The sequence below is a fragment of the Giraffa tippelskirchi genome, chromosome 2 (genome assembly GCF_054371585.1).
Source record: "Giraffa tippelskirchi isolate mGirTip1 chromosome 2, T2T-mGirTip1v1.2.pri, whole genome shotgun sequence".
NCBI lineage: Eukaryota > Metazoa > Chordata > Mammalia > Artiodactyla > Giraffidae > Giraffa > Giraffa tippelskirchi.
The window spans coordinates 26,998,317-27,013,353 of record NC_137276.1 but is presented as its reverse complement, the minus strand read 5'-3'; the positions used below and the strand labels follow the sequence as shown (position 1 = coordinate 27,013,353).

General features: G+C 36.3%; 1 protein-coding gene across 8 annotated transcripts in view; it reads right to left on the bottom strand.

The window, feature by feature from the left end:
* NT5C2 (5'-nucleotidase, cytosolic II) overlaps window positions 1-15,037 on the bottom strand; it is a 99,171-nt gene that overhangs the window by 61,427 nt on the left and 22,707 nt on the right. For all 8 annotated transcript variants that reach the window (XM_081544600.1, XM_081544671.1, XM_081544621.1 and 5 more), the window contains exon 2: window positions 11,519-11,643. In XM_081544600.1, the coding sequence (XP_081400726.1) occupies window positions 11,519-11,619 (101 nt within the window). In that variant the 5' untranslated portion in view covers window positions 11,620-11,643. The remainder of the gene's footprint in view (window positions 1-11,518; window positions 11,644-15,037) is intronic.

The following is a 15,037-nucleotide window of genomic DNA, read 5'->3' as shown; positions in this document are numbered from 1 at the left end:
GATGGATACAGTAATTTTTAAAAACCCACTAACAATAATAAGTGTTATTTTGAGAATGTAGAGAAATTGGAAGCCACATACACTGCTGAAGGGAATGTAAAAAGATGCATTTGCATGGCACAAGTTTGATGATTCTTCAATAAATTAAACAAAAACTTACCATATGACTCAGCAAATTCCACTGCTATATATATAACCCCAACATTGAAAACATATCCACACAAGATGTACACACGAATGTTTGCAGTAGCATTATTCATACCAGCCAAATGTAGAAACAATCCAAGTATTAAGCAACAGATGAATATATAAACAAAATGTGGTATATTCATCAATGCAATATTATTCAGCCATCAAAGGAATTAAGTATTGACTCATGCTAAAGTATCGATGAATCCTGAAAACATCACATGAAAGGAAAAAAAGACACATATTTTATGATTCCATTTATATGAAATGTCCAGAATAGACAATTCTATACAGACAGAAAGAAGGTAAGAGACTGACAGGGACTGGGGCGAGAAGAGAATGAGGAGTAATTACTAACATGTGTAGACTTTCTTGTGAGGGTGATGAAAATGTTCTGCAATTAGACAATGGAGATGTTTACACAACTCCCAATATACTAATATACTGAATTGTATATTACTATTTTTATATTCTATGAATTAATCTCAATAAATCTGTTTTTTAAAAAATCTGTATTAAGACAAATCAATAAGAAAAAGACACAACTCAATTAGCAAATGACTGGAATAGTCAAGTCACAAGACAGTATCCAAATGGCTAGTTAAGATGTGAAAAAGGTGTTCAACCTAATAATTCACTAGAAAAATACAAATTAAAACCAAACTGATGTCACTACATAACCAACAAAATTACTTTTAAATTAAACATATCATTCAAGAGATTGATATTAAAATGTTGGTTACACTGCTTTCACACATTGCAGGTAAAACTGTAAATCAGAGTAACCATTTGGGAAATCTATTTTTCCTCTGTACTAAAGCTAAATGTATGCTTTACATGTTGGCCCAGAATACTTCTCCTTACTCTTATTTTTTCAAAATTTAAATACAGTAAAATCAAACTTTTGGGGTGTGCCATGTCTATGAATTTTACTACATTTATAGATTGGTATAATATCCATCACAATCTGGAATCAAAATGGTTCCATCACCCCCCCACCCCCAAACTCTCCTGCGTTCCTCCTGTAGTCACACTCCTCCTCCTCTGACAACTCCCAGAATCCACTTATCGGTTCTCCATCACTAAGTGTGCTCAGTTACTTCACTTGTGTCCGACTCTTTGCGACACCATGGACTGTAGCCCACCAGGCTCCTCTATCCATGGGATTCACCACGCAAGAACACTGGAGTGGGTTGCTGTGCCCTCCTCAAGGGGATCTTCCTAACCCAGGGATTGAACCTGTGTCTCCTGCATTGCAGGCAGATTCTTTACCACTAAGCCACTGCGGAAGCCCCTCCATCACTATAGTTTTGTCCTTGAGAGTACCATATAAACAGAATCATATAGTTTGAAACTTCTTAAGACCGGCTTCTTTGACCCAGGATTGTCTCTGAGGGTTAAGGTGCTGTGTCTCATCGACAGTGTGGTTCCTTTTTCCTGAGTTATATTTCATTGTGTGGATGTATTACATTTTATTTAGGCATTCACTCACTAAAGGATATTTGGGTTATCTCCTGTTTGAGGCAAAACCAGTCAATCCTAAAGGAAATCAACCCTTAATATTCATTGGAAGGACTGATGCTGAAGCTCCATTACTTTGGCTGACTGATGTGAAGAGCTGACTCACTGGGAAAGGCCCTGATGCTGGGAAGATTGAAGGAAAAAGAAGCAGCGGGCGACAGAGAATGAAATGGTTAGATAGCATCACCAACTCAATGGACATGAGTTTGAGCAAATTCCAAGAGACAGCGAAGGACAGGGAGGCCCAGCGTGCTGCAATCCATGGGGTTGCAAAGAGTTAGACATGACTTAGTAACAACAGACTAATATACTCTACACATTATTCATGCACAGTTTTTTTGTGTGCACATAAAGTTTTCATTTATCTAGTACAAATATCGGAGAAGGCAATGGCAACCCACTTCAGTACTCTTGCCTGGGAAATCTCATGGACGGAGGAGCCTGGCAGGCTACAGTCCATGGGGTCGCAAGGAGTTGGACACGACTGAGCGACTTCACTTTCACTTTTCACTTTCATGCACTGGAGAAGGAAATGGCAACCCACTGCAGTATTCTTGCCTGGAGAATCCCAGGGACGGGAGCCTGGTGGGCTTCCATCTATGGGGTCACACAGAGTTGGACATGACTGACATGACTTAGCAGCAGCAGCACAAATATCTAGGCGTAAGATCTCTGGGTCATTAGTTAAGCGTCTCTAACTTTATAAGAAACTACCACTGTTCTGCAGAGTAGCTGGAGCATTTTGCCTTTCTACCAACAATGAAACAGAATTCTGAATGCTCCACATTCTTATCAACATTTGTATTGCCAGTATTTTTTTTTTAATAAATTTATTTATTTTAGTTGGGGGCTAATTACTTTACAATATTGTAGTGGTTTTTGCCATACATTGACATGAATCAGCCATGGGTTTACATGTGTTCCCCATCCTGAACCCCCCTCCCACCTCCCTCCCCATCCCATCCCTCTGGGTCATCCCACTGCCCCAGCCCTGAGCATTTGTCTCATGCATCAAACCTGGAATGGTGTTCTGTTTCATATATGATAATATACACGTTTCAATACCATAATCTCAGAACGTCCCACCCTCACCTTCTCCCTCAGAGTCCATAAGACTGTTCTATGCATCTGTGTCTCTTATTCTGTCTCGCATATAGGGTTATCGTTACCATCTTTCAAATTCCATATATATGCATTAGTATACTGTATTGGTGTTTTTCTGGCTTACTTCACTCTGTATAATGGGCTCCAGTTTCATCCATCTCAATAGAACTGATTCAAATGTATTCTTTTTAATGGCTGAGTAATATTCCATTGTGTATATGTACCACAGCTTCCTTATCCATTCGTCTGCTGATGGACATCTAGGTTGCTTCCATGTCCTGGCTATTGTAAACAGTGCTGCGATGAACACTGGGGTACACGCGTCTCTTTCAATTCTGGTTTCCGCAGTGTGTATGCCCAGAAGTGGGATTGCTGGGTCATATGGCAGTTCTATTCCCAGTTTTTTGAGGAATCTCCACACTGTTCTCCATAGTGGCTGTACTAGTTTGCATTCCCACCAACAGTGTAAGAGGGTTCCCTTTTCTCCACACCCTCTCCAGCATTTATTGCTTGTAGACTTTTGGATAGCAGCCATTCTGATTGGTGTGAAATGATACCTCTTTGTGGTTTTGATTTGCATTTCTCTAATAATGAGTGATGTTGAGCATCTTTTCATGTGTTTGTTAGCCATCTGTATGTCTTCTTTGGAGAAATGTCTGTTTAGTTCTTTGGCCCATTTTTCGATTGGGTTGTTTATTTTTCTGGAATTCAGCTGCAGGAGTTGCTTGTATATTTTTGAGATTAATTTGTTTGTCTGTTGCTTCGTTTGCTATTATTTTCTCCCATTCTGAAGGCTGTCTTTTCACCTTGCTTATAGTTTCCTTTGTTATGCAAAAGCTTTTAATTTTAATTAGGTCCCATTTGTTTATTTTTGCTTTTATTTCCAATATTCTGGGAGGTGGGTCATGGAGGATCCTGCTGTGATTTATGTCGGAGAGTGTTTTGCCTATGTTTTCCTCTAGGAGTTTTATAGTTTCGGGTCTTACGTTTAGATCTTTAATCCATTTTGAGTTTATTTTTGTGTATGGTGTTAGAAAGTGTTCTAGTTTCATTCTTTTACAAGTGGTTGACCAGTTTTCCCAGCACCACTTGTTAAAGAGATTGTCTTTTCTCCATTGTATATTCTTGCCTCCTTTGTCGAAGATAAGGTGTCCATAGGTGCGTGGATTTATCTCTGGGCTTTCTATTTTGTTCCACTGATCTATATTTCTATCTTTGTGCCAGTACCACACTGTCTTGATGACTGTGGCTTTGTAGTAGGGCCTGAAGTCAGGTAGGTTGATTCCTCCAGTTCCATTCTTCTTTCTCAAGATTGCTTTGGCTGTTCGAGGTTTCTTATATTTCCATACAAATTGTGAAATGATTTGTTCTAGTTCTGTGAAAAATACCGTTGGTAGCTTGATAGGGATTGCATTGAATCTATAGACTGCTTTGGGTAGTATACTCATTTTCACTATATTAATTCTTCCAATTCATGAACACGGTGTATTTCTCCATCTGTTTGCGTCCTCTTTGATTTCTTTCATCAGTGTTTTATAGTTTTCTATATATAAGTCTTTTGTTTCTTTAGGTAGATATATTCCTAAGTATTTTATTCTTTTTGTTGCAATGGTGAATGGTATTGTTTACTTAATTTCTCTTTCTGTTTTCTCATTATTGGTGTATAGGAATGCAAGGGATTTCTGTGTGTTAATTTTATATCCTGCAACTTTACTATATTCATTGATTAGCTCTAGTAATTTTCTGGTAGAATCTTTAGGGTTTTCTATGTAGAGGATCATGTCATCTGCAAACAGTGAGAGTTTTACTTTTTCTTTTCCTATCTGTATTCCTTTTATTTCTTTTTTCAGCTCTGATTGCTGTTTGCCAGTATTTTTTATTTTAGCCATTGTAATAGGTGTATACAATGTGGTTTTAAGTGGCATTCCCTATTCCCTAAAAGCATATTCCTAACATGGCTGGTGATATTACGAATGTCCTTTTATGCCATCCATATGTCCTCTGTAGTGACGTGTCGGTCTTTTGCCCATTTCTTCATTGAGTTGTTTTTATATGGTTGAATTTTAGAAGTTCTTCATATATTCTGAACACAAGTCCTTAATCAGATGTGTGATTTACAAATATTTTCTAAGTTGGTAGCTAAAAACTGAAAAAAGTCAAAAGGTCCAAAATGAATAAATAAATTGTGGTATAATGACACAACGGAAAGCCAGATAGTAATAAAAAAGAACAAATTACTGATACACACAAAAACATGGCTGAATCTCTCAGACATTATGCTGAATAAAAGAAGCCATATCTAAAAGAATCCTTGAGGGAGTTCCCTGGTGGCCCGTAGTTAGGGTTCTGGCTTTCACTGCTGGGCAAGCTCTGATCAGGGAACTGGGATCCTGCAAGCCGCATGGCATGACCAAATATTAATTTATAAATATACTGGTTTGGCCAAAAAGTTCATTCAAGTTTTCTTATAAGATGTTACAGAAAACATATGTATACACACATACACAAAAGAATCCTTGAAGGTGAAACAGACTATCTAAATATGAATAACATTTCCTCAGCCAAAGTTTCTTACTCTAAGATTTCATCAAATCAAAGATTTGCTATCTTTTGTTCTTTCTCTTCCTTGCCACTGCCATGACCACCACTACTTTCCTTTTTTATTTTACTTTTTGTTTGGGGAAAAAGCACAGAGGGAATGGTGGCAGAGAAACTGAGAATGTTTTAGGATCTAGCACCTTCTTTTGAACAATAAAGTTTAGAGAATTTGTATTCCATAAAGTATCATCAGTGCACGTTTTAAAGAGAACTTGTATCTAGAACACACAATACCCATGATACAAGAAGTTATGTCAGTGAGAGAATTTTATAAATTAAACTTGTTATGTTGAGATAACTATAGATTCACATGCAATAGTAAGAAATAATATAGAGAGATTCCTATACTCTTCATCCCCAATGGGAATATCTTGCATAAATATAATACAATATCACAACCAGGAAACTGACATTGATACAATTCACCAACCTTATTCAAATTTCACCAGTTTTACATGCACTCATTTGTCTGTGTAGATTCATGTAATCACCACTAGAGTCAAGATACAAAACAGTTCCATCACAAGGATTCCTGTGCTACTTTTTACAGCTCCACCCATCTCCCTCCACCCAAGCCAATCCCTAACACCTGGCAACCACTACTCTTTCCCCAGTCTCCATAATTTTACCATTTCAGGCATCCTATGGAGTCATACAGTAGGTAACTTTGTGAGATTTGCTTTATTAACTCAGCATAGTTTTCTTGAGCTGCATTAAAGTTGTGTGCATCAATAGTTCATTACTTGTTACTGCTGAATAGTATTCCATCACTCAAATGTTTCAAAATCTTACCAATCCGAGTCCTCATTTGTCATTCCTTAGGAATATGAAACACTAGCCAAAGCATTAGAATGATATACTAACAAAAAAATTAATATAGTTCTGATACTCTACCTCATTCTTCTTACTCTGACAGGACATCTGCACATTATTTAAGGATGGCTTCTTGGCATTTCTGAGGACCTATATTTCCATTTGACTTTGAATCTATAATATGGCTACTGAAATTTTAACAATTTATCCACTTGGATATTCGAAACTATACTAAAATGGCAGGTTAACTCAAAATGATACAAAATAGTAAGTAATGAAGTATCTCTAACTTTATAAGAAACTACCAAACTGTTCTGCCGAGTAGCTGGAGCATTTTGCCTTTCTACCAACAATGAAACAGAGTTCTAAATGCTCCACATTCTTGTCAACACTTGGTATTGCCAGTATTTTTTATTTTAGCCACTGTAATATATATATACAATGTGATTTTAATTGGTATTCCCTATTCCCTAAAAGCACATTACTAACATGGTTGGTGATGATACAAAATGGTATCATTTTGATGATACAAAAAGCTGAATGACATTCATGTGATATCTGTAAGTAATTGAGAAAAAAATTAAACTTCACTTACCTGTAGTCCTTGTCTGCATAAAATCTGACACTTGTTTTTAATCTGAGGTTAAAACATCATTAACATCTCTAATTCTACTAACATGCTAAGCTCTAGGTACTAAAAAATAAATTCCTTTTATTCCTTAGACATATATGATAAACTTATGGTGACTGGAAAATAAATTATTATTCAACAGATCTAAGTAAATACTGATATAAAGGCCAAAATTTCAATTAAAAAAATAATTTCAGACAACTATATAAAGAACTTTAAAGACAAAGTGGCTACATGTCTTTCAAAATAAGACAAAAGTTTGGATAACCAAAAATTCACAAGCCCAGTTACTTATCTAATTTCAGTTTGACAAGATAAAAACAACTGATGAATTCACAAGCTTTGTTCATGAAGAGCAAATTCACTTACAAAAATTCATTTGTACTGTAATCATTGAAACTTTAAAAGGATAAAACCAAATACCTGACTTCAGCATCCTGGGTACTGTCAACAGGAAGAGCAGATGAAAATTCTAATAGTTCCACTCCTGGATTTGGTGGACACAAACTGTGACCGGTACTCATTATTATCAAATTCTAGATATTCAACAGGTACTATTCAAAAGGTAATTGTTTAACCTGCCTCCTTCAAGCCACAATAAGATCTGAACAGCTCAGCCTGTCTTCTGACCATATACAGAAACATATTCCAATGAAGGGTTTGGCCTGATGATTAACCCCAGCATAGACAACTCAACAATCATAATAAGGAAATGGAAGAAGAACACGTCATACATTCTGAAGGCCAGTTTCTTAATAATGACACATGAACATCATTTCCATATTGAAACTTAGAAGACTAATATTAAGCAAGAAAAAAAGTTGGAAGTTAGGTATTTATTTACTTAATTAAAAATATTTAGCTTCTTCCAAAAGGGAATTCTGAAGCATCACATACAATGTACAACTATGATGAATGATCACAGCTTGCCTGTTTTAACTAATGATAAATTACCAACTCCAATAAATGTCTTTAATATAAAGCCTTGAAATAGAATACTCTATAAGTTGACTTAACTAAAGTCAAAAACTAAATTTCTTTTCCATGCTTTCTATTTAAAAAATTAACAAAAGCAAATACCTGCAAGAGTTCAAGAACCTAATTCTCTATATTAAAAGGAAATTCTGGAATACGCTACAACATAGATGAATCTTGGCGACATCATGCTAAGTGAAATAAGCCAGTCACAAAAGACAAACACTGGATGATTCTATTTACATAAGGTACTTAGGGTGGTCAAAACCATCAAGACAGAAAGATAATGGTGATTGGTTGCCAAGGCCTAGGGTGAGGGAAGACTGGAAAGTTATTGCTCAGTAGGTATAAGGTTTTAATTTTACAAAATGAAAAGAGTTGTGGGGATGGACAGTGGTGATGACTACATAACAATGTGTATATACTTAATACCACTAAACTGTATACTTAAAAACAGTTAAGATGACAAATTTTAGGTCATGTATACTTTACTAAAATAGAAAAATGGGGAAAAAAGTTTTAAATGATCTAAAAATTCAAACCGTTCAGGATGTTTTTTCTATTCTTCCTATTATTCTACTATATGAAGAACATAGGGTGTCAGAGCCTGTCTAAAATCTTCCAGGAGGTTATCATTCCAAATGAGTCAGAAGTGCTCTCAGGCTGTGACATATTAAATACAATTAGGATACTTGATGTTTCCTAGATGACCTCTCTTCACTACACAGTTCTAAGCTCCTGTTTTCAGTGAAGTTACATCATAACCAAATGTATACTTCATGAATATAAAGACTACACAAAAAAACTGAATAGAAAGTACTGAAACACCTCTCTCTAGATTTTATCTCTTCCAAATGCATATGTTATGCCTTTTATTTTTACACACACATAAACACTCTGTTTTACAGTTCAATTCCCACATACATCAAGCAACATGTCTCACTGCTGCAGAGGGTCACTGGCACCCACTGACTAATTTTGAGTCTTCCTATCTTGATGGGAATTAATAGAGTCAAATCAATTTGTTATGAAATACATTGTTTCCTTCATATAAACACATTCATCAGAGAATGTCCATGAAGGTGAAATCAGGACCTGATGGGCCAGTGATGGGGAGTTTATTCAGTAAATGCTCAGCTTGTTTTCACTTCTGGATCAGTTGACCAAAGCCTCACATACAGTGTGTATCGTAAGCTCCCAAGTAGGCAATTATTCACTAGCAATTAGTAAGTTTAAAGAAACAAACATTTACTGAGCATAAAATTTTTAAAGCTAGAAGAAGCATTTAAGATCTTTAATCTCATCATTTTACAGCTAAAGAAACCACCAACCAGAGAGGCTAACTGGCCTCCCCAGGATCACAACAAAATCTGAACTCAGCTCTTCCAACTCTGACTTCAACTGTTTTAATCCTTTTCCATTGTTTAGGACTAATTTCAGAGACAGCATTACAAGCTTGTATTTTGTCATCTTCACTGTGTTTCTAGGTCCAATGTATCATAAATATACAATATATCTGATTCCCAGACACATTTTTAAAGTAGATTAGTTGTGCGCATTTCTTTTTGACCTTGGTTATTAAAATTATATATAAACATTCAATATAAGTGTTTTGGTTCCTTGAAGCATACTACCAGTATAAATATGGCTTATTTTCCTTTCTGATAGATTTGCACCACTAAATGATCAAAACAGAAAACTTATGGGGGTCTAAAATAAGTTATACTGCCTATAGTGGGATGGACTGAAGATTCCACCTTGTCAAGACAGATTTGTTGTCAGCTCATGTGTTCAATTTATGTCATACTGAGTTCCAGGACTATGTGAAATATAAATATGCATTAAATGAAACTGATGAGAAAGGACAGTTTACACTCCATGAAGCTGTTTAACAAACTCTGGATGATCATTAAAACCCCTTTGTCTAAACCAAATCAAGAATGTAGAAGTAACTGGTGTTCTCAATGAACATAACAAGCAAACAGAAAAAGCAGAATGAAAGATTTGGAATTTAGAAAAGGCAGTACCCATGTTTTGAACTCAAGAATACAAAAATCAGCACATTTTGTGAGGTTCAAGGTTCATCCTTTGCATCCTTCTAAGAATGTGACACTAGTTGGCAGGAAGGTGTGGTTTTCACCTAAAGTGATAAAAATTTGTGTATATCATAAATTAAATGATTCAAATATACAGTTTTTTGCTTTGGGAATTCAGTTTTTAATTTTTCATCTTTTACTCTCTAAGTTTCCAAAATTTTGTTCTATAGTACAAGTAGTATTCATAATATTTGTTCTTACATTTTTTTTTTCATAATGTAAGCAACAAATTGGAAAAAAAAGTGCTACCTAGTGACCTACTATCAGAAAAATACCACCAACCTACTTAAAAACCAACTACTGATACAATAATTAACTTTCAAAATAGTCAATATTCAGTATCAATCTTCTTCAAAATATTAATGCTTACTGAACCACTGAAATGTTACCTAATCTGGATTAGCTTTCCTACACAGGAAAGAATGGAACCAGAATAATTCTTTCATCTGCTTTACAAAAACTTCTCTGTATAAACTAATTTAACCATCTCAGAACAGATGAGTAATTGAGTTGTCACAGATTTCCTGGAGTTCCCATGCAATTTTTTTAGCACTACCAGTAAACCAGCATTTCTACTTATTCCTCGCTTTCCCAAGATGGAAGAACAGGTGGTTCTAGTGCGGCCCAGATGTTTCTATCCTGTAAGTATTAACTTTTAATTTCTGTCTAAAACCAAATGATTCCTAATTACAATACCTACTTCCAAGTATCTCGGCTACTTAAGGTTCAGGCAACCATTAAAATTTAGAAACAGCCATTTAACTGAATCTATTGAAAGTGGCAAATAAATTGAGAATACTTTATACTTTAAACTTTTAAAGGAAAAATGATTTAAAGGAAATTTTAAAGTCTTAATATAAGAAAATGCTGTTAATATCCAGAATTATTTACATTCAAGTCTAACACAGTAATCAGTAGGCACAATTGTAAAACTCGATTTAAAAATTATAATCAGTTTCTGGTAAATGGTAATTAAGAATTTTATTATTAATAAAGAAGGCACAATCTTTTAGCAGGTGAAGACTTTCTGCTCTTGGACTTTTATTAGTAGATATAAGAAGATATAAGAAGTAGATATAAGAAGCAGTAAAAAAAAAAAAAATTTTTTTTAAAGCAGCAACAGCAATGTGGTTAAAAGTCTGGCAATTAGAAGTCTGGACTTTGGACTGGTTTGAACCATAAACTAGCTATGTGATCTAGGGTAAATTACCTAACCACTCTGCACACTAATTTCATAATCTGTAAAATGAAGATATTATATGAACACTTTATAGAGCTGTTTTGAGAATTAAGCTGATAAAATAGGACTTCCCTTGTGGTCCAGAGGTTAGGAATCCGCCAATGCAGGGGACACAGATTCGATCCCTGGTCTGGGAAGATCCCATATGCCACAGAGCAACTAGGCCCATGTATCTCTACTACTGAGCCCAAGAGCCCTCAAGCTTGTGCTTCACAAGAAAAGCTACCAAATGAAAAGGAAGAGTAGCCTCTGCTTGCTGCAACTAGAGAAAGCCCAGATGCATGGCAATGAAAAGCCAGTGCAGCCAAAAATTAAAAAATAATAAATAAAATAAATAGACCAAATACTTACCGATGATAGGCTTCTCGCCGATACTTTTTCAAGGCATGTTTATCCATGTTAGCAGGCATATCTGCTGCATTTTGTAACCGATCACTCCAGGAGGTTGTCATTTTGTTTTAATTGTACACTCAATTCTAGAAAAGAAAAATCAGTAATTTAGCATATTAACATTGTCATCCATATATTGATATCAGATTTTTTAAAAAATTAGTAAAATTGTAGATTGCAAACTATCTGATATAACTGATTGCAAACTATCTGATATAACTATCTATTTAAATATATTGAAGGACTTCCCTGGTGGTCCAGTGGTTAAGATGAGCCTCCCAAATGCAGGGGATATGGGTTCAATCCTTGGTCAGGGACTAGGATCCCACATGCTGCGGGTGCGACTAGAGCCTCACAGTGCAACTACTGAGCCTGCACGCCACAATGAGGATCCTGCATGCCACAACTGAGACCCGAAGCAGACTAAATAAATGAACATTTTGAAAAGATAAAATAAAATGTACTGAATATGGAAATATACTGAAAATTAAATCAACACTTCTAAACTATGTAAATTTAGGAAAATAATTTCATATAGTAATTTCTATCCAGAAAGATCACATAATATCACTTTCAAATAATTAAGCATGATAGTAACAATTTGCTTTAATCCTAGCTTCTAGAACAGGAGCTGAGACCACAAAGATTTGAGAAAATATATAATGTTCAGTTAACATATGTTCAAAATATGTAAAGCAAGCCATTTTTAAATTCTGATAAACATAGTAAATTCAATCAATGGTAGTACAAATATAAGTCACGTGCATTTGACTTCTAATTAGATTATGCTTTTATATTTTTCTACAATAAATTATCTTCCAGATAGCATTAAAGATTGAAATAGAAGAAGAAATAAACTAAAAGATTTAATCTCATTAGAATAAACATTTAAAGCGAGGAAAGCAGGTAAATGTCTTTACTGTATTCTAACTATAGGCCGTTATAGGTTTCGCTTCTATTTACAGAAGTTTTCATCTGTAAATAGTTTTAAATAAGCATGAAAAATAGCCTTTTAGAATTAAATCTTAATTAACATTTTATTAAAGTACCAATAGGGCTTCCCTTGGAGAAGGCAATGGCAACCCACTCCAGTACCCTTGCCTGGAAAATCCCATGGACAGAGGAGCGTGGTGGGCTGCTGTCTATGGGGTCGCACAGAGTTGGACACGACTGAAGCGACTTAGCAGCAGCAGCGGGGCTTCCCTGGTGGCTCAGAGGGTAAAGAGTCTGCATGCAACGCGGGAGACCTGGGTTCAACTCCTGGGTCGGGAAGATCCCCTGGAGAAGGAAATGGCAACCCACTCCAGTACTCTTGCCTGGAAAATCCCATGGACGAAGAAGCCTGGTAGGCTATGGTCCATAGGGTCGCAAAGAGTCAGACACGACTGAGTGACTTCCCTTTTACCTTTCTTTCTTTCAAAGTACCAATATTTGTGAAAACATCTGCATTCTAACTTATTTCCAATTTTGAAAATGCTAACACTGTTTACATTAAGTCAATTTTTAAATAAGTCATCTTTGTAGCTTTTGAAAATAATTTATTGAAGCAAAATTCACATAAGAAAACAAACATTTTATAGTGAATAAGTCAACGGCATTTGGTATCCTCATAGTATAAGTTCAACCACCACCTCTACCGAGTTCCAAAATATTTTTATCACTCTAGAATAAAACCCCTTACTCAGGGACTCCCTGGTGGTCCAGTGGCTAAGACTCCACACGCCCAATGCAGGGGGCCTGGGTTCAATCCCTGGTCATGGAACTAGATACCCCACATGCCACAACTAAAGATCTCACATGCTACACGCAACAAAGATATAAGATCCCACGTGCCACAACTAAGACCTGGTGCAGCCAAATAAATATTAAAAAAAAAATCTTACCTAGTAAGCAGTTTCTCCCCACTCCCCCTACCCCCTGGCCACTATCAATCCCAGTTGTGTCTCTTTGGGTTTATCTATTCTGGATATATCATATAAGCAGAATCATATAATACGTGAGTTTTTGTGTCTGGCTTCCTTCACTTAGCATGTTTTCTAGATTCATCCATGCTGTACCATGTTTCAGATACTTCATTCCTTTTTATGGCTGAATAAGAAATATTCCACTGTTTGTATGTACCACAATTTGTTTATCCATTCATCCATTAACGGACATTTGGACTCTTTCTACCTTTTAGCTATTGTGAACAGTACTGCTATGAACATGTATGAACAATACATTTACTTGAGTACTAGTTTTCAATTCTTCTGGATATATATTTAGGTCTGTAATGTTTCTGAAGTAATCAAAATATCCAAACCCTTTAGGTAACTGTGGTACTGGCTACTACTAGTCAAGGGACTTCCCTGGAAGTCCAGTGGTTAAGACTCCATGCTTCCACTGCAGGGTTCACAGGTTCAATCCCTGGTTGGGGAACTAGGATTCCGCATACCACAGATGTGGTCAAAAAAAAAAATGACTCTAGTTAAATCAATCAATCAATCAATTCAGTTGCTCAGTCGTGTCTGACTCTTTGCGATCCCATGAACTGCAGCACGCCAGGCCTCCCTGTCCATCACCAACTCCCGGAGTTCACCCAAACCCATGTCCATTGAGTTGGTGATGCCATCCAACCATCTCATCCTCTGTCGTCCCCTTCTCCTCCTGTCCTCAATCTTTCCCAGCATCAGGGTCTTTTCCACTGAGTCAGCTCTTCACATCAGGTGGCCAAAGTATTGGAGTTTCAGCTAAAAACTAGTTAAAAACTATATTTTAAGACTCTTCTAGGCCAAAGCCTTTGACTGTGTGGATCACAATAAACTGTGGAAAAATTCTGAAGGAGACGGGAATTCCAGACCACTTGACCTGTCTCTTGAGAAACTTGTATGCAGGTCAGGAAGCAACAGTTAGAACTGGACATGGAACAACAGACTGGTTCCAAATAGGAAAAGGAGTACGTCCAGGCTGTATATTGTCACCCTGCTTATTTAACTTATATGCAGAGGACATCATGAGAAACACTGGGCTGGAAGAAGCACAAGCAGGAATCAAGATTGCCGGGAGAAATATCAATAACCTCAGATATGCAGATGACACCACCCTTATGGCAGAAAGTGAAGAAGAACTAAAGAGCCTCTTGATGAAAGTGAAAGAGAAGAGTGAAAAAGCTGGCTTACAACTCAACGTTCAAAAAACTAAGATCATGACATCCGGTCCCATCACTTCATGGCAAACAGATGGGAAAACAGTGGAAACAGTGGCTGACTTTATTTTGGGGGTCTCCAAAATCACTGCACATGGTGATTACAGCTATGAAATTAAAAGAAACTTACTCCTTGGAAGGAAAGTTATGACCAACCTAGAGAGCATATTAAAAAGCAGAGACATTACTTTGTCAACAAAGGTCCGTCTAGTCAAGGCTATGGTTTTTCCAGTAGTCATGTATGGATGTGAGAGTTGGACTATAAAGAAAGCTGAGCGCCGAAGAATTGATGCTTT